Source organism: Ahaetulla prasina, chromosome 4, assembly GCF_028640845.1.
Source record: "Ahaetulla prasina isolate Xishuangbanna chromosome 4, ASM2864084v1, whole genome shotgun sequence".
NCBI lineage: Eukaryota > Metazoa > Chordata > Lepidosauria > Squamata > Colubridae > Ahaetulla > Ahaetulla prasina.
The window spans coordinates 102,285,295-102,312,693 of NC_080542.1; the positions used below are offsets into that span (position 1 = coordinate 102,285,295).

Genomic DNA, 27,399 nt, shown 5'->3' on the forward strand with positions numbered 1-27,399 from the left:
TTTTCATTTCCTTTGAACAATGAGATCTAATCTGCTTTATTTCCTGAATCTTCCTTGATCACCAAGATTCACATAAAGCCTCTCCACACTTGACATTTGGATGGCTTCTGATTGGCTTATGAATTCTGTGATCTCACACTGTTGTTCTTGTTGGATAGCTGAACTGATTTAATTTGGAAAGAATTGTTCTGAACAGTTTTCAAGTTGAACCTTGGAGCACAAAGTTTTGAGGTTGGCTAACCTGAAAATAAATGTGAGTTGGGTTGAAATTTTCTCTTAAGATATGGTGACTCAAATAGTTTGGAATATAAAACAAACATAGCCTTAATTTTGCTTGCGGTGCTTTTTATTTTCACATGATCTGTCACTAAAACACTCTCTTGTTCACATGTCCTAATAAATTCCCATTTGGATTTCTGTATATTGGGCTATCTTGGAATCCGATTACAGATTTCAGTTGGCACTGAAGAAAGTTATCTGACTTTTGAAGGTTAACATATAATAAAGGTATTCTGCCAATAGTTTAAAAATACCCTTCATTTTCAATCTGTCTACTTCAGAATCTAAGTAATATAAAGTATTGATCTAAACTTGGGCGTTAATCTGGATAAATTATAAAATGCTGTTTAACTAGTGGAGATAAACATCTTATGATATTTTTGACCACTAACAAAAAGCAGGTTATAAAATGACATTGTAAAATGTATTTAGTACATGAAGAATATGAATCTATGCTTTTTGAAATAGGAGATGGGTCAGGCATACTGACACAATTGGGGCACTAAAAACCTGGCTCTTGTTTTACACCTGGATTCAAATTCTATGGATTCTATGAGTTTGGATTCAAACTCATAGAATCATCTATTGCAATGTCTTTCCTGTTGAAGACTACTTCAGCTTCAGTCACAACAATACAAGAGCAAACAATAGATTTAAATTTAATGTTAACCGCTTCAATTTTGATTGCAGAAAATATGACTTCTGTAACAGAGTTATTAATTCTTGGAACACACTACATGACTCTGTAGTCTCTTCTCAAAATCCCCAAAGCTTTAACCAAAAACTATCTACTATTGACCTCACCTCATTCCTAAAAAGTCTGTAAGGGGCGGGCATAAGAGCACAAACATGCCTACTGTTCCTGTCCTATTGTTTCCTTTCATTATATCCAATTAATATAGTTATTACATACTTATGTTTATATATATGCTTATATATTATATAGTTACTTTCATGCTTATGCTTATATATACTGTTGTGACAAAATAAATAAATAAATAAAATAAACAAATAAATAAAATAAATCTCTAAGCTATTAAATTTAGTGTTGGACCACTATCAATTATATAAATTCTTCCCCCAGCAGCAGGAAGATTTGAAATGCTGTGAAGTTGGATGGCGAAAAACTGTAACAACCTTTTTTTTTCCTTTCCAGAAAATTACCTTAATAACTTTATATCCTAAATATTTTATATGTAGTGTCTGATGATCTATGTGGGGGGAGGGGAAACAAGTGTTGTGCCCCTAGCAGGCTTCAGCACTGAAACTCAGGATCTGACTATGTTGAGCCTCAATCCGAGCTCCAGCTATTCAACTTTCATTTTTGAAGTGGGACGCCGGACTTTTTCCTGCAGATATCTTTCTATAGCGTGTGGAAAGAAAAAAAAAACTTAAGAAGTTACTGAGGAATAGGCTCAGACACACCCCCAACTGTTGTGTTCCCCTCCCCTCCGCGCCCACGCTGCCGCCCAGCTCATAAAACTGCTGGTCGCTCGTCGCCGGGAACAGTTACTGCTCAACGTGGCTCGGGTCTTAGGCTGCCGTTGCGGAGGCAGGCAGCGACGGCTGGGGTTGCCCAGCTGTTCGAGTGCGGCAATGATCCCTCCTCCCAGCTGCGCCTGCCTCATCTCCCCCCACCCAGCAGCCCGTCCCTCCCCTCCGCCGCTCCCGACGCTGCAGCCGCCACCTCCTACTCTTCTTCCTCCCAACCCCCAGCCTCCCTCGACCGCTCGATCTCCATCTCCTCTCGCTGGCTCTCCCGTTCCCGCCGGCGGCCCTGGCAAAGTAGGCACCGCAAGGCGGAGGCGGGAGGAATCTCCATGCAACACCATGACAGGCATCGCCGCCGCCTCCTTCTTCTCCAATACCTGCCGCTTCGGGGGCTGCGGACTTCACTTCCCAACCCTGGTGGAGCTCATCGAGCACATCGAAGACAACCATATCGGTGAGCCAGTGCAGCCGGGTGACGCGGGAGCATCGGGGGTGGGGTGGGGGGGACCCGGCCCGGGGATGGTGGCGGCGGTGGCGGAAAGGGACCCCACTCCCAAGCCGCGCTAGGGCGGAGGATTGGGCGTCAGCGGCATGGAGTGCGGAGCGGGAAAGGAGGGGCGTGGGGTCGAGGGAGCGGGTGGGACTGCAGCCGGGATCGAGCGTGGGATGAATGAGGGTAGAGGCTTGACTGGGAAGGGGGTGCCGGGTTTGGATGGCAGTCAAGCAGGCACGAGGGCGGGTGGGTGTGTTGGAGGGTGGGGAGGATGAGGGAAGGCGGCGGCAAGTAGCTGCAGGAGGTACATGGCCGGGTGGCTGCAAGGCGCATGCAACCGCAAAGACGGCAGCGGTAGAGCGCCGAGACCCGGAGGAGGTGGAGGACGAGTCCAGCACGCCGCCTGCTGCTTCCGCCCCGGCTCTGGCTGTCAGGACTGTGGGGAGGGAGCAGCCGCCGCCGAGGCGGCCATTCCGCTTCCTCCTCCTCCCGCTGTAACGGCGGCGGCGGCGGCGGCGGCTGCGTCCTGTCAGAGCTGTTGCTAGGTGTGGAGGCTAGGATGGCGCGCTCTAGCTCGCGACCCCTCACTGCCGATCATCCCCAGACCGACTTCACCGTGCACCGGAGGGGACTGTTGGAGAAGGCGCCGTGCCGTGCCGAGCCGAGCCAAGCAGGCCGGACGGACGGACGTCGCTTGGAGGGCGCTGGCGGCGGCAGAAGGCGGGGAGGTTAAGAGGCTGCTGCAGGGGTGGCGACGGTGCGGAAGGAGTTGCCTATAAAGCTGCCGGCTGGCGCAGTGTCAGCGCGGCCGTGCGGGACACGCGAGGGGGCAAAGGGTGTGGGAAGTGCACGGTCGAAGCTGCGGTTAACTCCGCCTTGCCTGGTTTCTGGTTGTTTCCAGTGGGAACTGGGCCTCAAAGCCAAGACCTGCAGGCTGCAGAATGAGCACGACTAGATCGTCACCTGTAGCATAGTATCCCCCATTTTTTCCTCTACTGCCAAGCAAATGCTTCTGGAATTCAAAGTGTCCCCCCCTCCCAGTTCTCTGAAAAGGCCAGAAACGGCGCCCACTATGAAATTCAGGCGGCCAGAGTGAACTTGCTGATGGGAAATCAGAACGGTGTTCTCTTTTCAGGGCGTTGGCTTTTAGTTTCTTAATCTATTTTCAAACAGACATTAATAAAGTTCAGGAGGAAATCCCAGAAAAATGATGGTCCTTTACCTAAACTGCTGCTCCTTTATCTAAATGCCTACAAGTGAATGAAATGAGAATTTTGGAGGGTGATTCCAAAATAATTTCAGATTGTAATCCACTAATGCCCTAAAAATAAGACCAACAGGTAATAGAAAATGTGATAACTCCCTTAATTACTTCAGGGAACAGTTAAAATCTTGTGCAGGAGGTTTAGCAATTATTTAGGATACCTTCTTGCTTTCTAAACTTACAGCCTGCAAACTGTTGGGGAGGAGGACATATAGGAATGAAGTTATATAACTGCTGCAAAATAAAGATTTGTCATTTTAAAAGTACTTGTTCTGCTTTGACTTTATATCTCGATCTTGCAAGCTATACTAATTCAGTAAAAATGTAACCAAGTGCCACATTAGGCTGTCCTCTAATGGTGGAGTGGACATGCTGTTCTATTTTATGATTCTCAGAAGAGAGGCCTAAACAGAGGGCAGAAAGAGGATAAAGCGAAAAGTCTATCTAAAGTAAATTCCAGACTTGGACTTAAAACTATGCACTCACTTTTAAAAACTCTGAAATTTTTTGTGAAACCAATTAAAGGTGAACAGGCAGTTTGCCAACAGAGCATTCAGGAAATCAGAATGGCAGCTTCAAGGAGTCTTACTGATTTCAGAGGACTTTCTGATGAATAATTGGGAGCTGCATGCTTAGACCGTTCAGCAGTTAGAGAAAATTCCAAAGTTCCCATATTATTAATATTCATGATACAATATATTTTGTTTCAAAGTTGATGGAATTCAGTCCTGTATCTTACTTGTCAAGATCAGGTCAACATCCTGGCATAGAGCCCACCACTTTTTAAGACCCAGTTTACCATCTAGAGTTGCTATCATTCTGTAATTAATAGCTGATTTTTTCATCTTTACTAATCCAATGCAGTGATGAGAAGGAATTATTCAGCTGCATCTTACTCTTACTTTCACCTCACACAAGCAACAATAATTGCTACACTATGCTACACTATCCCCACTGAATCAAGAGAAAGAGTAAGCAAGTGTTCTAAAGGCTGCATTGGATTTTACTGTGACTGTCAATCAGACTCGGTGGTGGGGAGGGAAGATCTGAGTGTAGGGAGCATTTGTAGTGACTGGAGTCCATTGAGATTCAACAGGGAGAGGAAAGAATAGCCAGTGAAAGTAAAGTCGGTTTTGATACCGTACACATTTTCTTCCCATTCAGTAATACAAATTTTGGTTCAATGGGTTTATGTGTTATAGATGTATACTTACATACTTGTACACATTCTCTGCTAGAAGAAAAATGTGACACTTTTTCCAGATACCCTATCCTTTAATTAGGCCATTATACAAGGTGAGAAAGTTCATGCTGAAGGATGCAGCACATGGGTAGCTATGGGAATATTACAGTATATCACTTATAGCACCATTGCTTTTATAATGACGCCCACATGCAATACAATGTGCTGGTTATCACCCATAAACTCCTACAGGACCAAGTTATTTGCAGCATTGTTTGTTTCCCATTAGAACTCCCATTCCACATACTTTTCCACACATTTTTTGCTCTAAGCCCCATCTGTGCACCAATGTCATTTGGTTGGACCTGGGACATAGACTTTTCCATGGTAGTATCTACCCTTTGGAGTAATGATCTCCCACTGCTCAAGATTTGTTTGGTCCTGATCCTGCTACCCTTTCAGAAGACATTAAAAACTGGGCCAGGAAGTTAAAGGTGTCCATTTCAGAAGATGGTATAATGCATTTGATGCCAGAATATATAAATTTAAAAACAATTTTTAAATCTTTTGATTATTTTTAATATTATGTTAATCACACTACATTGATTTTCCATAATCAATAAAACCAATACATGTTTTAGCTCCTCTCTTAACACAGAGAAGGAGACACCCTAAAAGTTGCCTTCTGAAACATGGACTAATGTTCATCTCTAAAAGAAAGAGAAAGAGAATAAATGGTATTGGTGGAATATTATATTTATCTGCTGATGTTTGAAACATGAAAATACCCAAAGCTAGAGTAGTTTGCAGAGCCCAAGCTGAATTTGGGATCTGGTCCCATATCTAAGGCCTTACTATGAGTAGAAAACCTAAGTTTCAGAAGATCACACTTAGAAGGATTTTTATTCTTGTATTGGACATTTTCTGGACAAGCAGAAGTGTTAAAAGCACATTAAAATGGACTACTCTGTTGCTACTCATTCTTGTCCAGGACCTCCTAAATAGGCCTGCAATCTACTATTCTTTGCTACAAATGTGGATCTGGGAAAGATTAATTTGTTACTATATTACACATACAGAGGGGGGGAGGGAGGGGGGGAGAGAGACAGAGAGAGAGAGAAGTAATGAGTAATTTCCACCTCTGGAATCCTGGTATAAATTACTGCTCCAATTTTTAGGCTGAGTTCACACTGACTAAATTATAAGTGTTAATATTTTAACACTGCAATTTGATATGCAATAACAGGGTAGCCTAAAATAGGCAATCGTTTTATGTTATGGATTTATTTGACATGATAATATTTATGAATATACACTAGTTGGAAGCAGTGTTACTCAGAAGTGCCTATTTAATGTTACCAAAATATTCACTTGTTATAGAGCTTGTCAGCTGTTATTCTCATAAATTTAAGTAACCAGCAAAAAAAAATTCTGCCTTGGGGTGTGAGCATCTCTTTTTAGTCACCCATGTCTTCATTGCTTCATGAGTGGACTATTGCATGCGTTCTACATGGGCTACACTTGAAGACAGTGAAGTGTCTTGGCAGTGGCAGGAGCAGGCCAGATATGTAGCATCTTTGCAGTGGTCACCAACAAGCTAAGTATAATTCAAGTGTTGCTTGTTATCTATAAAGCCCTGTGTGACCTTGGGTCTAGCTCTCTGAGGGACAATACATTTCCTTCAGTAGTTGCTTGTCCTACGTGATCAGGCAGAGTCAATAGTTTTGGGATCCCATCATTCAAGCAGTGCCATCTAATGGTATCCAAGAAGTGCATTTTACCTGTTGCAGCATCTGTCCTCTGGGACAGAATGTACCCTGGACAATTACATGCTCCCTCATTCAACCCACTGCTAGGGCTAGTGATAGAAATTAATGTTTCATTGGGACAAGTATTGTACTTATTTTCCTATAAGATTTTTCTTTCTTTCTTTCTTTTCTTTTTTGCCTTTTATTCTTGTGAAATTGCCCAGAGATGTTTTCGAGTTGAGCTGTTTATGTATTTGATAGATAAATTACTTACAAATTAATAAATTACTTACAAATTAACAGAGTTGGAAGGGCTATTGTAGGTCATCTAGTCTAACCTCCTGCCGGAGCAGGAGACCCTACATCCGTGATGGTGAACCTATGGCACGTGTGCCAGAGATGGCACACAGAGCTTTCTCTGCTAGCACGTGCGCCATTGCCCCAGGTCAGATCTCCATGGAGTTTCTTTCATGAGCTTCTGTTTCCCTGCAAATGACGAAACAGAAGCTCACAAGGGAAACCTCTTGCTGCACCACCTGTGTTGGGATGCCCACCTCCTGTCGGCCAGCTGGTCTACGGGCTTCTGCTGTGCATGCACACATGTCCACACATGCACACGCACATGTCCACACATGCACATATCCATGCATGTCTGTGGATGCGCATATGTCAGTGCATGCACATATGTCAGCACTTTCATGTGCACACACTTTTAATTTGGGATGCGCACATGTGCAGTTTGGGTACTGGTGTCACCATCACTGCCCTATACCATTTCTGACAGCAGTCCAGTATCTTCTTGGAAGCCTCCAGTGAAGCTCACACAACTTCCAAAAGGAAGCTGTTCCATTAGTTGATTGTTCTCACTATCAGAAAATTTCTCCTTATTTCTAGGTTGAATCTCTCAGACACTGTATCCTTATGCAAGGGCATAAAATCCACCTGCCATTTCTGCATATATAAAGTGTGTAAAATACATACACATAATACTCAACAATTAATGCATGCAGAAAATGCATAAATCATGCAAAATGCACACATAAAGTCTGCTTTATCAAATATACACTTTCCTACATCAGTTTATCAAGCTATAGTTTATTCTACTTGTCCGGCAATTGCTTGTTAAAAGACTGCCTTGCTTATCTTTTTAATCTACTCCAAGGCCAGTAAATAAGGAGGCCCCTACGATCTCAACCAATTTGCCTTCTTGAAATTGTAGCTTGCTGTGGACAAAGACTGAATAGCTAGTTTTTGTTTATAGGAAAGTACTTTATCTGTGCACCAATTAGCAGACTTTTTGCCTTCTTCAGACTAAAGCTGTTTTTAGCAAACTTCCATCTAATGACCTGCAGTTCAGTTTCTTCTATCCTGCCATTAATTAATAGGTTTTTTTGGTTCTCTCTTTTGAGTCCCAAAATCTTTTTCTAAGATTTTTGGCAGCTTTTCCTCTCAATTCAATTTTTATTCAATCTTAATTTTAATTCTTCACTTTTAATTCTTCTACTTTAATTTTTCATCACTGTGGTTTATTATAGAGCATCTTGAAAGTGTGGGTAGGAAGATTTTGGTTTTGTCTTGGTTGTCCAATATGGCTGAGAGTCATCAAACTATTTTAATAGGATAAGTGGAAGCTATTCCCACTTCTTATGGAGCACAAATACAAAGCAGAGAGTGCATCACATAACTCACCAACCTCCTTGTTAGTTTGGAGGCCCATAATCCTTTACCATTGATCACAGTGTGGTAATAGGAGCTCGCTACCCCACTATGATGGGCCTTAGATATACGAAAAGCAATTTAGGAAGTTAGCACACAAAGCAGCATTTCAGACGCAAGATGCTTCTTCCAAGAGGCAACTGGACTTCCTTGTTTTTTTTTGAAGACATTTCACTTCTCATCCAAGAAGCTTCAAGAAAGTCCAGTTGCCTCTTGGAAAAAGCACGACAACCATGAGCTAGATTTATTTTATTATTTTATTTTTATTTTTTTATTTATTTTTGTCACAACAATATATGTAACTATCATACAGATATATATATATGTATATATATGAAGAAAAAAAGAAAAACAATAGGACAGGAACGGTAGGCACATTAGATGACTGAGAATCTCCATAAACATGTATTTCAGACTGATGCTACAATCATAACCCTTTTGATAACAGAGCCACCTGCCACAACAACTCAATGCTGAATTATGAACTGCAAACATCAAAAAACAATAATTGCCTAGGTACTGAATGTCATTATTAAAAATGGTTTCCCCTCTCCGTTCTCCTTGTTCCCCATACTGCAAACATAAATGTAGCTCTGCCAGATGTTAACTGCCATTTGCTAGAGAATTATAATCTAGCCAATGTACCAGAGTTCATTTAGATTTCCCCAACAGTATTTATAGCTAATGGTTTGTTTTTCTTTACCAGATAAGTAACAGAGACTAAAGAAGTTGCTTGGACCTTTTTTCTCTCAGCGAACTTTCTACATTGCTATTGTTAAAATATTTTTTATCTGTGTACTTTATCTATTCATTCATTGACTCATCAATTTCTTTACTTTGCATGGTGGTTAAACTCACTATGTCTCTGGAAGGTTGCAAAATAATTTTTAAAAAATTAGAAAAATTAATGCACATCAATTTCAACTAATGCACAATGTCCCTTAGAGAGAAACTTATTTAATACTCCAACTCAGTATTGAGGAAGCATCCAATTTTCCAGAGTCTTACAAAAGAGCATTATGATCAGGCCTATCTGATTTTGAAGGGGGGGGTGAAAGAGAGGGGAGGTGAGAGAGAAGGAGGGGGAAGGGATGTGGGGCTTTTCCAGAGAATAGCTTTAATGCCTTTGAGGTCTTTAAAAATATTTTTCATGTGTGAATGTTCTTTTCATTCGAATTTTGTAACTCAGTACTTATTTAGTCCATTTTTCCAACTAGCATTAATCAGCTGCCTGTAATTAAGACTTTGTCTTAATTACAGGCAGGAAAACAAATGTACACTTCAATCAGGACTGTGTCACAGGTTATCTTCCGAGTTAATATTACATTAACAGTAATGTGTGTTTTAAACTCTGTCACTCAGTTTCAAGTGGCTCAGTGATTTCTTTATTAATCCCATATTTAATAGTGGATTGATACATAGAATGTTTTGACACGTTGTTGAGCTGTAGCTTGAACAAATGTCTTCAGGTATATGCAATATAAATTCTGTACAGCACTGAGTCTTACAATCTCTTTCTCACGAGTGAAAATAATTATTCAAGTTCTATGTCTTCTGCCATATTACGTATCTTACATTGCAGCTTTGCCTTCTCATACAATGAATAGCTTGCTATTCTTTTCAGTTATACATATGTTTGCTTATTATGTATAACTGAAATATACATATGAATTGGTTAGATATACTCTTTGATGGGCAGTCATTTTTACTTTAGGGTGCATTGATGCCCAGAAGTGCTTTAGGAATGTTGCATGTCTGTGGTTGCACATGTGTTCTTCCCATACAATTATCTATGATCCCTAACATGCATTAATAATAGCAATAGCTCTTAGACCAGGGATCTGCAACCTTAAACACTCAAATAGCCATTTGGATCCATTTCCCTGGGAGAAATGGGAGCCACAAAACCTGGGTGGGTGTGGCCAACTCAAGATCACTCCCACCCAGTCACATGACACTCCCAGCCACCCCTGCCCAGGTTTTCTGGCTTCCAGTGTCTTCTGTAGAAAATGGGTCCCTCTCTCTCTCTCTCTCTGTTTCTGTCTCCCTCCCTCCCGCTCCCTCATTTCTGTTTTTCTTTCCTTTTCCTCTCCCTCTCCCTCCCTCTCGCTCTTTTTCTTGCTTTCTTTTTCTTTCTCTCTCTCTCTCCACTTCTCTCTCTCATTTGTTTCCCTCTTTTCCCTCTCTCTCATTCTCTCCCTCCAGCTCTGTCTCATTTCTCTCTCCTCCCTTTCTCTCCCCCTTCTATCTCTCATTTGTTTCTCTGTTTTTCCTCTCTCGTTCTCTCCCTCCATCATTTTCTCATTTCTCTCTCATTCCTTCTTTCCCTCTTTCTCTCTCACCCTCTGTCTGTCTGTCTTTCTGTCTTTGTGTCTATTCTCTCTCTCTCTCTGAAAAAGAGTTCAACTCGGTGTGCTCTCCTTGGGGCTCTTCACTACTCCTTTTCTTTCTTCTTGGCAACTTCTCAGAAATCCAGGCTGGCTCAGGAGTGAGCACAAGCCACAGTGGTGGCTTTGCCAAAGATGACCTTCTTCCTCTTTCTTCTCATCACACAACCCACTGGCCAGCTGTTGCGGGGCCTCTACCTCAAGTGAGCAGAGTGGTGCCACCGGCGAAGTTGATTAAAAAGCATCCTCTGGGTGGCTTTAAATCTTGCACAGAGGACGTTCACCACCCAGAGGATGCTTTTCAATCAATTCCGCTGGAGGAGTAAAGAAGCTCAGCGCAGCAGGAAAAGCGGGCTGGCCCCACCAAACCTCACATGCCCACCCAAGGGATCAGGCTCAGAGAAAGCCAGAACACCAAAGACAGTCAGCTGGTCATCCCACTCCCTCCATGCATCTTCGCTGTGCTTTGGCCGAGCCCGGCTGTCACTTGAGATGGGTATCCCTGTTCGTGCGCGCCCTCCTTGCCTTACAGCCGCTGGTCAGGGGGTTGCGTGAGGAGGAGGAGGTGGGTTGTCTTGCAAAGCCACTGCTGCAGCTTGTGTTCGCTCCTCAGCAGGGGACCTGTCCCCCTTTCTGTTGTACCCTCCTCCCAGATCCCATTCCCACCCCACCAGCCCTCGTGTTAGCAAGGTTGGGCTACGTTGGGCACACAGTTGTGTGACTGGGTCGGCAGGGAGCCACAGGAGAGGGGTCAAACACCCGCATGCGGCTCAGGAGCCACGGGTTGACAACACTTGTCTTAGACTTATATACTGCTTCACAGTGCTTTACAGCCCTCTCTAAATGGTTTAGAGAGTAAGAATATTTCCCCCAACAATCTGGGTCCTCATTTTACCAACCTCAGAAGGATGAAAAATTGAGTCAACCTTGAGCTGGTGAGAATCAAACCCCTGGCAGTCAGCAATTAGCCTGCAATGCAGCACTCTTAACCACTGTGCCACCATGGCTCAATAGATCTCATTCTGAAAAGAGTTCCCACAGGGTTTCTCCTTCATTCTGGCCACCCTACCAAATTCCTGCTTCTATTTGTACTTTTTCCACTAAAGCTGTGCTGGTTTCATAGCTGAATTTGTTACATGTATCACAACAGGAATAGGCAATATTTTGGGGCCATTTGGAATTGAACAAGGCATCCTTACAAAACAGCAGTCCTGGGATTCTGTTAGGTCCCCATTTATTAAATAATAGGCATCCTACAACCTTCCTCCCGCCCCAAAAAATCCCAATTGGAACTTTATGGGTCTCAAGGCTTTTGCTACATGTAAATATTAAGCTACGTGCTGCTGTTTTCTTTGCAGCACATCACTTTATTAAGTTTTAAATTTTTAGTTTAGAGGCAGTTTGAGCAGAGAAACCACTAAATCAAGGAAAGTGTCTGGGACATACGGTATTCAACAGTGTCATATTGCTTGCCAATAAATTAGAAGCATTATTTCACTTTTAATTGGTCTTGTTTTATCTCCGTTTCCAGAAAAACCTATTATACCCTTAATTGATAGCTGTGTGCTATCAGGAGTTCTCAAAGGATGGAATGTGACCTGGGAAGTTGTGAACAGCTTGGATGGGGGTTGTAATTATTTTTCTTTTGCAAAATAGAATCAAGTTTTGAAAGCGCTCTTGCCTTGCCTATGTAGCTCTGGCAGTTTGGCCATTACTTTCAAAACCTGCTTCCAGTTTTCCTGGATAAATCCCCAGCTGACTTGCCCAAGCAAAGTAGAGAACAAGCCAACTTTTAAGATGGCTTCCATGTTGCCTGGGCAAGCATGCAAAGTTGGAGGATTCTTAAAAGCCCTTTCTAGTTTAATTGAGAACAGGCTTATATATAGGCAAAGTTGGCAGTAAAGCCCCAAGTGAACTTGGAGACTTATTTTTATTTCTTTACTAAATTTATAAGCTGCTGTAGTAATTATTGACATAATATAATATAAAACTCTACCATTAGCATACTTATTAACATTAAATATAAATGGCATAATTAAGCAAACACCATGTTGCAAAAAAGAACAATAGTTGCTACTTCCTCATTCTTAGGTTTTTTAAAATTCTAATAAGTTTGGGAGGACTCCTTCAGAGGAAAGTTATTTCCTAGAAGGTAGCAATTGAAAAGGACTTCCTCTGAGAAAGAAGGAAACACAGCCCGGTTTTCTAGATCTCATTGGGCATGTAGATACTGTTAGAAATAGGTGATTCGAAAGGTATTCCAAATGTTTCTGTGTCATATAGGCTATAACATACAACATAGAAGCTTCTGGGTTACTGAGAGAATCACCCATTGAGAAAGGAAGATACCATTTCAGAACCATACCGTTCCTCTTCTTGGAGGCAGGGTCAGAAAATACCTGATAGAGGGTATCAAAGGCTTCTGACCAATTGTGAAATTCAGCCGGATCTATCGGGCTCGCACGAACCAGTAGCACCAATGACGGGAGGCTCCCACTATCCATCATTTGACCCTCTGTGCATGCTCATGTGCACGCTCACACTCCCGAACCAGTAGCAAAGTGCTGCTTCTGACAGATAGCTGGCACTCCCCCTATACTGTTCTAAAAAGAGAAAGTCAAAATATGATCAAAGTACTCTCAGGTATACTCAAAGTATACCTGAGGCTGCAACTGGAAACAGATACAGATGAGCCAATTAATTCTCTGCAGTTGTAGCTTCACTAACTTGCATAAAAATATGAGTCTGAAGACAAATTGATTACTGTACAAAAGTTCTCAATTCAAGACTGAAGACTTCTTCAAGGTAAGCAGCAATGCTTAACAATGTTTTCATAAGCAGAGGACTACTTATATATACTTACAAACCTTTTACTTTGACATTAAATGTTTTGCTAGGTTTAGGACTTCAAGCTTTTCCTCAGAGTCATTCTTCTAGCCACACCTTACAAATCATCCCCTCATCAAGTTTCCCCTTCCCTCTGGAACAGGAGTGGGGAACTATAGGTCTTTATGACTTGAGGACTTCAACTTGAAGACTTCAACTCCAACGTAAGGACTTCAACACCCAGAATTCCTGAGTGAGCCATGGCTGGCTCAGGAATTCTGGGAATTAAAATTCGCAAGTCATAAAAGGGCCATAGTTTTCCACTCCTTCCCTAGAGGATCTGTGCTATCAAATCCTACTTTTTGTAAAATTAAGAAACTGATCTCAAAGACATCATGTATAACTTAGTTCCATATAGTTTATCACTTTCTGTTCCCTTAGGGCAGTGATGACGAACCTTTTCAGCACCGAGTGCTCAAACTGTGCACATGCACATGTGGTATGCACATGTGCGCACCAGAGCACCAGAAACACAAAGATCAGCCGGCCGGTGTGCATGCACATGCTGGCCACCGTGTCTTTGGGTTTCCGGTGCACGCATGCGCACACCAGCCACCTGGTCTTTGGGATTCTGGCGCACACATGTACACCGCCAGCTGATCTCTGTGCATGTCAGAATGCCAGAAAATCGAAGACCAGCTAGCCAGTGTGCATGCGCGCACCGGAAACCCAAAAACCAGGTGCCCAGCACGTGCATGCGTACCAGCCAGCTGGTCTCCAATTTGGACACTCAGTGCCGAAAAGATTTGCCATCACTGCCCTAAGGGAACAGAAAGTGATACATTATATGGAACTAAGTTACACATGACGTCTTTGACATCAGTTTCTTAATTTTACAAAAGGTAGGATTTGAGGACAATTAAGTAATTGAGGGAAACCCTCTCTTTCATGTAGCAATCCAAACTAAAACATTAAAGATGCAGAAATTTATAATTCCTGGAAATTCTGAAGCCAGGGAGAAAATCTTAAGTAGTTTATGTTTTTATGAAAAATGTAAATACATGTAGTGTCCTTTTTATGAATTCATTTTGCTGTTGTAAATTATGAAATGCAAATGAAATGTAAGATTACTCATGAAATTATCTTACATTTTATTTCATTGATTTACTACCACAAAGAAAACAATATATGTGACTGTAAAAAAGCAAAATATATGCTAGCTCAGGATATACTTTCTGTTTTTAAGTTTTTAAATAAAAAAAGTAATCTTGATTATATTGAATGATATTAAACTTTCTTTCATGATTTAAAAAAGGTAATTCATGGTAATTCAATGCTGAGAATGCACACATTTCATAAGTCAGTCTTTGAAGTATCGGGTGTATATGTCTGTGGCTAAATCACATAACAATCTTTTGAAAGATAAACAACACCAGAATTCTTCAGAATTAAATTTTAATATTTTAGAAGTATAATTTAACAATACATTAACATGTTCAAATCTTAAATCTCCTCCATCTCCTCCATCTTTTCTTCCATTTCTTGATAAAGTAAACTCATTTTAAGGTTAAAAAAAAAATCAATTTTTTTAAAATGTGATAACTTCAGAACTTTATCCAGTGACTCAATCCTTTTAAAAAATAAAATACAATTGTGAAAAGTTGGAGTTTTTTCTTCCTTCACAGAAGAAAGGTTGAAAAGCGTAAAAATAACAGATTCATAGACCAGATAGAAGAGGATAGTCCCAAGGAACCTAGCAAAATCACTTGGTGCTATACGAATATGGTGCTTGCCATTTTAAGCCATGTCCTCCCATCCAGCCACATACCATACATTTTCTTCCTGCTGCATCTGGAAGCAAACTAAAAGGAAAGGCACTACTTTCAGAACATAGCCCCATAAACCATCTTTAAGCTGGTGGACCATCTTCAACTGTGGGTGGACAGGTAGATTTATTTATTATTTAAATTTTAGATAAATATGGTGACATATCAATCTAAATTTTAGATAAATATGGTGACATATCAATAGTGGTTTTCACTTACCTTTGCTACTGGTTCGGAACTGGGAACACGTGTGTGGCGCTTCTGTGTATGCGCAGAGCATCCATGATGATGTCAGGGTGGCTGGGCGGAGCCTGCCGCCTCCACTACCTGTTCACCCGAACTGGGGCAAACTGGTAGAAACCCACCACTGTGACATATCCCCTTGAAACAGCTAGTGGCTGTCTCTGTGCTAAAACAAAGGTGAATTTGTCCTTTAAGACGAAAAACCTCATGAAAACATTTTTTTTTTGTAATAGCCACTAGAGGCTGCTGATTAACTGAATGGAAGATTCAACACTCTGAACTTTTTTGTGTACAGTCAGCCTTGAACCTGTATTAGTGCTTGATACAATGTCCCCTCCTTTGTGTCCCCTTCAATTTTTCACAACTGTTTTTGTTTCAAGCATTTTGTGTTTTTCTTGATAGACAAATATTATTTTCCTAAGGTCTTTAATTTTATTCCAAATGGAATCACTTTCTCTTTCAAATGCATCATCAATAATTATGGATATACAGGAAGCCCTCAACTTACAATCATTCATTTAGTGACCTTTCTAACACCACTGAAAAAAGGGACCTTGCACTTATGATCGTGGCAGTATCCCCACAGTCATATAATCAAAATTCAGGTGCTTGGCATCCAGCATGGATTTATAATGGTTGCAGCATTCTGGGGTCATGTGATTGCCATTTGTGACTTTGCAAGCTGTCTTCCAACAAGCGCAGGCAAGGAAGGCCAGATTCACTTAATTGTTGCATGATTCAAATGAACAACAAATGCAGCGATTCAGTTAACAGTGCAAAGATCATAATATTGAGCGCCTCTCATTTAATAACTGCCTTGCTTAACAACAGAAAATCTGGGGTTGTAAGTCCTGGTATGTTATGAACTTTCATGTTACAAATTGCATCATAACAAGGAGCTCAAGACTAGTCACTTTTCTTGGCCCAATCCGTGGCAGTCAGGAGTTAATATAATTCTCTGTACCTCTCTAAAACAATAATCAGATAGTCAGCCAAACTGGCAGCATTCTCAGAAATAATTGGATTGGGCAGCTGTTAAGGATTTTTTTTTTCTCTCAGCTAGGGATGATCCCACTGATGATATATGGGGGATGAATCTTTTTCTTGTCCATGAGACTAGTGCCAAACTTAGTAGAAGCTTTAATTAAAGTTTTTGCTTACTTTATATTTACAAGAAGTCAGATTACAGTTTCAGCAACTCATGGAGGGAGAGAAAAACAAACTGCAGTTCAGTGTTTCTCCACCTGGTCCTCGTTAAATTATCATCCCTACAAATTATCATGCTGCTGCTTCTCAAGATAAACTGTTATGCGGAAAGGGAATGAGAAATAGGAAACAAAATTAATTAAATGTCGTTGGTGACAATAGGTTAGACCTAAATCTAATTTATCCTACTGGCATTCACTGTAGCTTTCCAGATTTTTTCTTTCCGGTTACCCTTGATTTCCTGAGTTCATAGAACAGTTATGAACCCTCGCTCTATTTCAGACATCATTACATTAGAAGGGGTCCAGAGATACTTTACTAGAAGAGTTCTTAAATATTCTGCTTGAAATAAAATTCCCTATACCACCAGGCTTGAAATTTTAGGTCTAGATAGCCTCAAACTACGTTGTCTACATTCCAACCTATGCTTAGTTCATAAGATTATTTATCAAAACGTTCTTCCTGTAAATGAGTATTTTTCTTGAGCTTCCCTTTTCTCTTTTTTCATTCATTATTTATGTATTTGTTTTTAATTCATTAAAATATTTTTCATCAAACCACTTGCTATTTATTTACTTTTGTATTCAATTCATATAAATTCATTCATTGCTCATTCATCCTTAATCCTTTTCTTTTCTGTTTTCTTTCATGCACTTTTCCTATTGCCTTCAAATTTTAGCCTTCTCTTGGCATATCCAACTGTTACTTTCATGTAACAAATAAAGTACATTCTGACTTTTTTTTTCTTTCGAAAGATGGTCATTGCTTACAACTGACCTTCTACTAATCACTGTCTTTTTGATAGTATGTCTCAATTAATTTTCCCAATTTTAATAAGCATTCTAGTACTTGTCTATTTTTTCACTATTTCTGTCCAACTTGCAATCCTTCAATCCATTTTCCCTATTAAAGGTGACTATTTTAGACTTTGATGTCTTTGTTTTCAAATGTATACTCCTACAAACAATTTGGGCTTCCGATTAACAATTCTGCACCACTGACTTAAAAAAGGAAACACCCATTTATATCCTGACCCAACACATTTGTAATGTCACAAGCATTTCTTCTACGTACCGGTATTTCCAAAAATGGATTTATAACACAAAAGGAATATCCCTCAGCTCATGTCACTCCTTACTCAATGTTGAACCATGTGCTAAATAATTCAGATGAAACTTTTTTTCTAAATGGACATTTAGAAACGGTTTGCTTTTTTATTCATTCTAGACTCCCAAGCTGCCCGCTCGTGTTTTCTGTATCATGTTTTATTTTTATACATCCAGTCATGTCACCTAATAGAATTAGCATTTTTGCACTATTTTTCTCAAAATATCCAATTTTTTTTTATCATAATTCACTAAACATAATATAGAATTACTGCCAATCTGTGAACCCCTAAGGATCTGTTTTGTGTAGGGGTTAAGGTATTAGACAAGAAACCTGAAGACTATGAGTTTTAGTCCTACTTTAGGAACAAAACCAACTGGGTGACTTTTAGCCAGACATTCTTTCTTACCCTTAGGAAAAAGGAAAAAACAAACCATTTCTGAAAATGTTGTGAAAACAACTGCAGGGAAATGTCCAGGCAGTCATCAGCAGTCAAAACTGACTTGAAAGTATCAAAAAGAAACAGAAAAAAATAATTTCTGCTTTCATATACATTCCCCGCAATATAAATCATACCAACTGATTTTTTACACACATTTTAACCCTTTCATAATTAAATCTGCCATCTCAATTTTATGAATGTATTAACTCCATTCTAGAGGACATCATATTTTATTCACATCGTTTATTATACTGTTCCTCTTGTCTTTGTTTCACAGATACTCGAGATTTCTTCTTTTTCCTTTTTCATGCATTAATTCATGATCTTTATTATATATTCAATTGCAATATTCTATACATTGTGGTCATCACCAGAATATCATGGCTTTGGTCAATAAGTTTTCACACAATGTTTTTTACTAAGACAAAAAGAATAAATTACCAGCCTTGTTTAGACTATAGGTAATCCCTAGTAATAGGTCAAAACTGTCAGTTTGGGAATCTTTTGCCTATATGTCACAAACTCAAAGATTAATTTTATGCTAAGCAGTTTAGGATCTCTAATAAAGAGTGTCTTGCAATCTGATATATTATTGTCTACATCCCATCAATTAGGAGGTAGGTGCGTTGTAGTGACATTTAGGAAATTATATTATCTATAATTGTTAAAGGAACATGTAATTTAGTCATGCAGTAATTATACTTTAAAATGTTTTAAATTGCTTTAAATGTAGCCATATCCTGCAAAATTCTAAGAAAGATAGAACCTCTTAATTCTCTCAGTTTGACAAGTTGGAAAAAAGTTCTGTTGTAGACTGAAGAAATTATCAGCATCGTAATAAAGGTAGTTATGGATGTTGACCATGGATTCTTTCACACGTTCACATTTCTTAAACTAGGTTTTTATGCTCTTCCAGAAGGTTGGGGGTGATATAGGACACGACCACAGAAAGCTGTTCTTCTAGACCCTGCCAGCTGAAATTGCTTGTCTGACGGGGATGGTAGCAAGCCTCTTCAGGCGGAGTGAGTGGGCCTGGCCAAACTTAACATGTTATGGGGAAAATCTTGATTGATCCGGAGCTCTGTTATTGGCTGCAGAGGCCTTCAGGAAAGCCTTGCTGGCTGCAGAAAAAGTGGGCCGGCAAGGCAGGTATCGGGGTGTGCAAGGCCTGCTCCAACTGTCTGAAGGTAAGTAGGGCAGCTCCATCCCCAATCTCCACCCTAGCTTAATTTGGAGTGGGCGGAGTCTTAATTAGGGCATATTTTGGGGGTAAGGCTTATATTGTGCGCACATGTAAAAATCAAGCTAGGACTTACTTTCATAGGTAAGTAGATAGTATTTTTGAGGAAACACAGTATCTATGTGGTCACTAGGAGTGCAAAAACAAAGGATAGAAATAGAATACTTATTAACATAATATTGGTGTTATCAAGATGCAAAATAGGAGGGAGACGACTTCCGGTATCCAGCGGCAACGGACGTCTGGAAGGCTTCTCCTGCCTCCAGCGCCCGAATCCGGCCGCCGCCGAGGCCCTCAGGGGCCAGGTGTTCCGAAAAGGACACCTGCCGCACGGACGGCTCGCCAGGGGTCTCCCAGCCGACATACAGGACTGTGGGGACCGATGCTGGCGCGTCCTAGGCTCGGCGGGGTTCGGAGGCCTCAGGCCGCGGCCATTATTTTGGTCGTCGCCTGGGCGCTGTGCCAGTGACACGGGGCATTGGATTATAACTGCAGCAGCCTGGTGGTGAACAGGGCACGGAGAAGAATTGAGGAGGAGAAGGAAGGGAATATCGGTAAACGTGAGTGGAGTGCCCGGAGTGCGGGGGTTTTCTCCCCTGCGGTTGGAAGGAGCACGAGTTATTCTGGAGAGAGGAGAACTTAAAATAAGAAGATTACCGGTTTTGTGGAGCTCTGGAGAGAAGAGGTGATGGAGAAATTTAGGAGGGAAGGTTTGAGGCCCCTCCTTCTGGGGAACAGTGGTGGCGTCCAGCTTCCGCCTTCACTATGAGAATTTTGATGACATCACTTCCTTCGGCTTCCTGGTTGACTAACTGTACTCTGGACTCGTTGCTCCTGTGAGTGCCCCTGGTGGATCCGGAGGAAATTACAAGGATACTGTGCCTGCCTGAGGATTTTGTATTTTTTTTCCTTAATGGCAAAAGGTCAGAGACCAACTGCTGGAGAGATGGAGAGAATTTTGGAAAAAGTTATCTAATATGGACAAGAAATTGATGAAATAAGAGCAGAAATTGTGACTATCCAAAAGGATTTAAAGGATACTCAACAAGTTTCAGCAGAAAACAAGCAGAAAGTGGAAGGTTTGAGGGTGAGATGGGCAGTGCAGAAAAGAGAGGAGACGACAGGCAATGCTGTGCTTGACCACAGATGGATAAAATGTCTTATTTCCTTAGGTTTCAAAATTTGGAAGAAGTGGACCAAGAAGACTTGAGAGATGTTGTGACTAAATTGTTGGGAGAATTTCTTGGGAGAGGTGTTGATTTCATGAATTGGGATGTGGATCGAGTTTATAGAGTTAATTCATAATATGCACGCATGCAGTTCCCAGAGAGGTTCATGTCAAATTTGTGAGAAGAGAGACGAGATGAAATTCTTAGAAAACATAGGAGTGGGGCACTGATTTACAGGGGCAGGGAGATAGCCATTCTGAGGCAGATTCCCAGACAGGTACGTGAAAAAGAAAGAAAATATTATTTTTGTCAAGCAAATTGTACCAGAAGGGAGTGGGCTTCAGATGGCTGATGCCAGAGGGATTGATGATTTTCCGGGAGGGCATTACGAAAAAATCAGTACAATTGCGGAGGCTACGGCCTATGTGGAGGAACACAAAGCCTTCCTGGAATCAGATGACCCAGGAATTGAAGAAGGGAGGTTATAGATCATGGGGCTGAAGGCCGCTGTTGCGGCCCTGGAGTTGGGTCAGGCTGAACCCAGAGTTCTGAGATCCAAAACTAGGAAGTGATAAAGATATTTGGGATTGTGTTGGTTTTCCTTATTCTCTTTGTACGATATTCTGTTTATTCTTGACTCTTCTTTATTACGTATTTAAAATTTGCAAACTTAGCTACTGTGTCACCTGCTTGCCTTATGGCTGTTGTATGTGTTAAAAATTTGAGTAAAATTTTATTTTAGATAAGAAAATGAAAATTTACCATACCTGATATGTATTTGTATAAACCTTTTTGACTACAAAACTTTTGAATAAAAAGTATAATTAATGCAAAATGATTGAAATTGTCAATATTAATATTTAGTATCAAAATTAACACCCAGAAACCACACTGTTCATACATTTAATACTAATATACTTTTTTTTTTTACATTTATATCCCGCCCTTCTCCGAAGACTCAGGGCGGCTTACACTATGTTAGCAATAGTCTTCATTCTATTTGTATATTTATATACAAAGTCAACTTATTGCCCCCAACAATCTGGGTCCTCATTTTACCTTATAAAGGATGAAAGGCTGAGTCAACCTTGGGCCTGGTGGGACTAGAACCTGCAGTAATTGCAGGCAGCTGCTGTTAATAACAGACTGCATTAGCAGTCTGAGCCACAGAGGCCCATTTAAAAATAAAAAACTTAAATAATTTTAAAAAAACTTGATGGTACATAACTACCCATCAATATGAGTGCATAGTTTTACTGAAGTTCTTTCTAAAAGAAAATATTTTTCTTTTTCCAACATTTTATATCTTGTGTAGTTCACATACATACCCCAACACAAGTCCAAAAACAAAGGATAGAAATAGAATACTTATTAACATAATATTGGTGTTATCAAGATGCAAAATAGGAGGGAGACGACTTCCGGTATCCAGCGGCAACGGACGTCTGGAAGGCTTCTCCTGCCTCCAGCGCCCGAATCCGGCCGCCGCCGAGGCCCTCCGGGGGGCGGGGGTTCGGAAAGGACACCTGCCGCACGGACGGCTCGCCAGGGTCTCCCAGCCGACATACAGGACTGTGGGGACCGATGCTGGCGCGTCCTAGGCTCGGCGGGGTTCGAGGCCTCAGGCGCGGCCATTATTTTGGTCGTCGCCTGGGCGCTGTGCCAGTGACACGGGGCATTGGATTATAACTGCAGCAGCCTGGTGGTGAACAGGGCACGGAGAAGAATTGAGGAGGAGAAGGAAGGGAATATCGGTAAACGTGAGTGGAGTGCCCGGAGTGCGGGGGTTTTCTCCCCTGCGGTTGGAAGGAGCACGAGTTATTCTGGAGAGAGGAGAACTTAAATAAGAAGATTACCGGTTTTGTGGAGCTCTGGAGAGAAGAGGTGATGGAGAAATTTAGGAGGGAAGGTTTGAGGCCCCTCCTTCTGGGGAACAGTGGTGGCGTCCAGCTTCCGCCTTCACTATGAGAATTTTGATGACATCACTTCCTTCGGCTTCCTGGTTGACTAACTGTACTCTGGACTCGTTGCTCCTGTGAGTGCCCCTGGTGGATCCGGAGGAAATTACAAGGATACTGTGCCTGCCTGAGGATTTTGTATTTTTTTTCCTTAATGGCAAAAGGTCAGAGACCAACTGCTGGAGAGATGGAGAGAATTTTGGAAAAGTTATCTAATATGGACAAGAAATTGGATGAAATAAGAGCAGAAATTGTGACTATCCAAAAGGATTTAAAGGATACTCAACAAGGTTCAGCAGAAAACAAAAAAAAAGTCTATTTTAACATACCTAATGAGGAAAAAGCCATCATTTTCTGAAGAAGTCCTATTGACTATAACTCAAGGTACAAGACATGAAATAAAGTATTAAATTTAAAAAGTCATGTTTGAATTTGATCTGAACCCCAACTCTACAATAATTTCAGTTAGTGGAACCAATTCTCCAGAGAAATAGTTGGCTCCCCTTCAAGTGGAATGAAGATAGTTTTTTATTGTGAGTCCTTTAACTTGCATTCTTATATTGAATAAGCGGTTGGTCCTAAATCAGGGGTGAAATCCAGCAGGTTCTGACAGGATCTGGAGAACCTGTAGCAGAAATTTTGAGTAGTTCGGAGAACCAGCAAATGCCACCTCTGACTGGCCCCAGAGTGAGGTGGGAATGGAGATTTTGCAATATCCTTCCCCTGGAGTGGGGTGGAAATGGAGATTTTGCAGTATCCTTTCCCTGCCACACCCATCAAGCCATACCACACCCACCACTGTCCTAAATAGTTTCTTCCATCACAGAGCTAGAAGAAATTATTTAGGCCCAACCACTTATTCAATACATTTTGTGGTAGTTGAAAAAATCTTCGGGTTCATTTCCCAGATATCATCCTTTTCTTCCTTTTTTTTTTTTTTTTTGTTTACATTTATACCCCGCCCTTCTCCGAAGACTCAGGGCGGCTTACAGTGTATAAGGCAATAGTCTCATTCTATTTGTATATTTTTACAAAGTCAACTTATTGCCCCCCCAACAATCTGGGTCCTCATTTTACCTACCTTATAAAGGATGGAAGGCTGAGTCAACCTTGGGCCGGGCTTGAACCTGCAGTAATTGCAGGCTACTGTGTTCTTAATAACAGGCTGTACCAGCCTGAGCTATCCGGCCCTTGAAAGACAATGCTTGCCCTCTTCTGGTTGTCTGATGCTTCACTGATATCTGGGATTTCTTAAAGATAATACTTAATAAGTTCATTCAGACCACAAGTATATCTCTTCTGTGCTGTAAATTTATCTGGCCCAGAATTTAACTTATAGTAAACACCAAGTCAGTAGCAGGAATGAAATCTGATCAAGCTGGTATCTGCTCAAATCTGATCTAGATGTAATACTAAAATGAGGCCTATGATTTAGTGCTTACAGCTCCTTTTTAAGGAGCAGGTGACAGCTTTGGTTAAGAAGACTTTCACAGAAATCCATCATGTTCCAACTGACTGTTGCCTGGATTGTTCGAGTCCCTTCAGACATCCATTCACACCTTATGCACAGATTCCTATAATGTATTCTATATGGGGCTGCCTCCAAGTCACTTGGAGGCAGCCCCATATAGATACAACTGGCCCAAAATTTTATTTGTTTATTAAATTTCTATACCACCCATCTCACTTGAGCGACTTAGAGCAATTTCCTATAGCTAAAGACTAAAAACACAGTTAAAAAGAAGAATTAAGGTTAAAATGTTAAGGTTAAAAGTGAGATTTTTTTTTTTTAATCAGAAGGCTTAAAAGTTAAAGAGGCGGAACAAATTGACTCAATCCTAACTAGATTGAATAGCTGTGATTGTTTGAGTCCCTGGATATTTACCAGAAGGACTTTTTCACCTTTGGTTTTAGATTTTATGGCTGGGGCTGCCTAGTGGATTGAGGGATTCCCTCCCCTTTGTTAATTTTTAAGCCTTCTGATTAGAAAAAAAACCCCTCACTTTTAACCAGTACATTCTGTTTTTAACTGTGACAAATACCAATCTTAATGAAAAATCACTACAGGGGAAGCTAAAATATCCTCTTCCCTGCCAAATCACTTTTTTTTTCATAGACAACTTCTTTCCCTCCATTAGCACCAATGACAGTGTAATATGCTATGTAAGAAGAGCGAAAGCTTTGATCTCTTGTTCTTCCCAGTGATCATCAACTTACTGTTTTCTTTTATGTTGGGAATGAGAAGAAGTAACATGTTCCTCTCCACTTGGTTTGGTTGCAGGAGATCACTAAGGAAAAGTAGATGGGACTTCTGGGTCCTGGTGATTCACAGAGCAGTTTTGTTCCTTTTGGTCCTTTTTTTCCTGTTCAATAGTGTCCAATTCTTGCAGATTTTCTGAACAGAAAACTGTCCGTGCAGTTTTGTTGGCAAAGTTTTTCAACTTGAAGTGGTCCAAGATCACCTAGATGGCTTTGTATATAAGGTAGGACTAGAATCCACAGTCTCCCAGGTTCTAGCCTGATGTCTTAACCACTACGGCAGACTGCTCTCATTCGATACATACATACATACATACATACATACATACATACATATAAAAAAATTTTTTACTACCGGTTCTGTGGGCATGGCTTGGTGGGCATAGTGGTGGCTTGGTGGACGTGGCTTGGTGGGCATGGCAGAGGAAGGATACTGCAAAATCTTCATTCCTACCTCACTCTGGGGCCAACCAGAGATGGTATCTGCCAGTTCTCCAGACTACTCAAAATTTCCGCTACCAGTTTTCCGAACTGCTCAAAATTTCCGCTACCAGTTTTCCAGAACCTGCTGGATTTCACCTCTGATATATACCGGCAAAACAACAAATAGTTGGTATTCAGTTGTTTGCTTTCCAGCTATGATTAGGGAATGATGACAAGTTTGATGCACTATCCCAATCTTTTTCTGGGTGTTGCATGCACTATGCTGGCATTCATATCTATCATCAACAATAACTACAATGGCCTAGTTAGGTAACAACTGAAATGTTGCCAATATACAAAGAACATCTTGTTCATCATCTATTACCACAAATTCTTTAACTGTTTCTCTCAGTTGCCAAAAGGTTGGTCTGGAAGATAAGAGCAACTTTGGTTGATGAGCTTATGAACTTTTCTCAACTTTCTTCACTTCTCATTCCTCAATGAAGTTTTTATGTAAAAACTTACAAACCTTACTGTAAAAATGATTATGATGGTTAAAAGAAGAACAAAGTGTCCATATATTCAATAAAAATCTTCACAGTACTTTTTAATCCTTCCAAATTTCTAAAAACATTGCAGTGAAGAAAATAAAAGCATGATTAGGAAGTAGATAACAACTTTCAGGAAGAAGAAGAATTTATATATTATAAATAATAGTCTTAATATATGTCAACAAGTATATATTACTGCTTTTGTCTAATAAACCTGTCTTTATGCTTTGTATGCTGGATAATTACAAAATGTTTACAGAAGGAATTATACTTTGCCACTAAATATATAACAGCGTTTTCAATGATTGCAGTAAGAATTATATTTGGGTTTTTTAAATTGTATAGATAATATATATTTGAATACTAATCTTAACAAGAGCAAAGAACATTTTAAGAAAAAATATATCAGGAAGGGGTTGTAGAGCGTATCTTGTGCTGTTGGCATATTTCTATTGCCTGTACCAAAACCAGAAAATGACAGTCTGTTAGGAGTATGCATATTGCAATAAGATTTAGAAAAAAAATACAGGACTTGATTACAGGTAGTCCTCAACTTTGAGCCCAAAATCTTTGTTGCTAAGCAAGATAGTTGTTAAATGAGTTTTGCCCCATATCATGACCTTTCTTGCCAGACTGGTTAAGTGAATAACTGCAGTTGATAAGCTAATAACATGATTGTTAAATAAATCTGGCTTCCCATTGACTTTGCTTGTTAGAAGTTCGCAAAAATCAAATATATGACTCTAGGATATTGCAACCTTCATAAATATGAGTCAGTTGCCGTGAATTTTGATCACATGACCATGGAGATGCTGCAACACTTGTAAGTCTGAAAAATGACTATAAGTCTTTTTTTTTTCAATGCCATTGTAACTTTGAACAGGATTTCCTTGTATTTCTTGGTAATCTGCACAAGGTATCAATCATATGCTAGCCTGTTTATTAATATTTTTTGAAAAGATTTGATTTCCAAAGTTCTCAGCCTCCACAACCCCTGAAAGCAGCCTACATACTTAAGATGAAGGAAAATTGTATCCTTTTAAAATTTAACTTAATAAAAGTATCATTTCTGTTGCTATTTTGATTTCACACAGCAGAGGGCAGGGCAACACATACTGGCTCCAAGAGCAGAAAAGCAGATATCAGTTACTGGATTGGAAACAATTTACAGGGGCAGATCTCCAGCTGTTAGTAACTTAATCTTTTAGAATTTTTATGTTAGACAAATAAAATTAATTTAGAAAAATTCCTGCAAGTTAACTTTCATTCTCTTTTATATTACTGTGGCCCCTCTGATATTTACAAACCAAGTTTCTGTCTTATGATTTGTTTGTATGGTATAGGTATGTGTGGGTTTTTGGTTTTTTTTGCATTTATATCCCGCCCTTCTCCAAAGACTCAGGGCGGCTTACATTATGTCAAGCAATAGTCTTCATCCATTTGTATATTATATACAAAGGCAACTTATTGCCCCCAACAATCTGGGTATATATATGTAGGTCTTTGGTTGTTCGGGTTTTCTCCCGTGTAAAATTAGAAGTGTCTTGGCGACGTTTCGACAAAGTCTCATTCGTCATCTTCAGGCTTC

General features: G+C 40.4%; 1 protein-coding gene across 1 annotated transcript in view; it reads left to right on the forward strand.

The window, feature by feature from the left end:
- The first annotated feature begins 1,779 nt into the window (after window positions 1-1,779).
- The window catches only part of JAZF1 (JAZF zinc finger 1), a 161,503-nt gene continuing 135,883 nt past the window's right edge, over window positions 1,780-27,399 (forward strand). Inside the window, exon 1 of the mRNA XM_058183484.1 lies at window positions 1,780-2,224. Coding sequence (XP_058039467.1) covers window positions 1,876-2,224 — 349 coding nt within the window. The 5' untranslated portion in view covers window positions 1,780-1,875. The remainder of the gene's footprint in view (window positions 2,225-27,399) is intronic.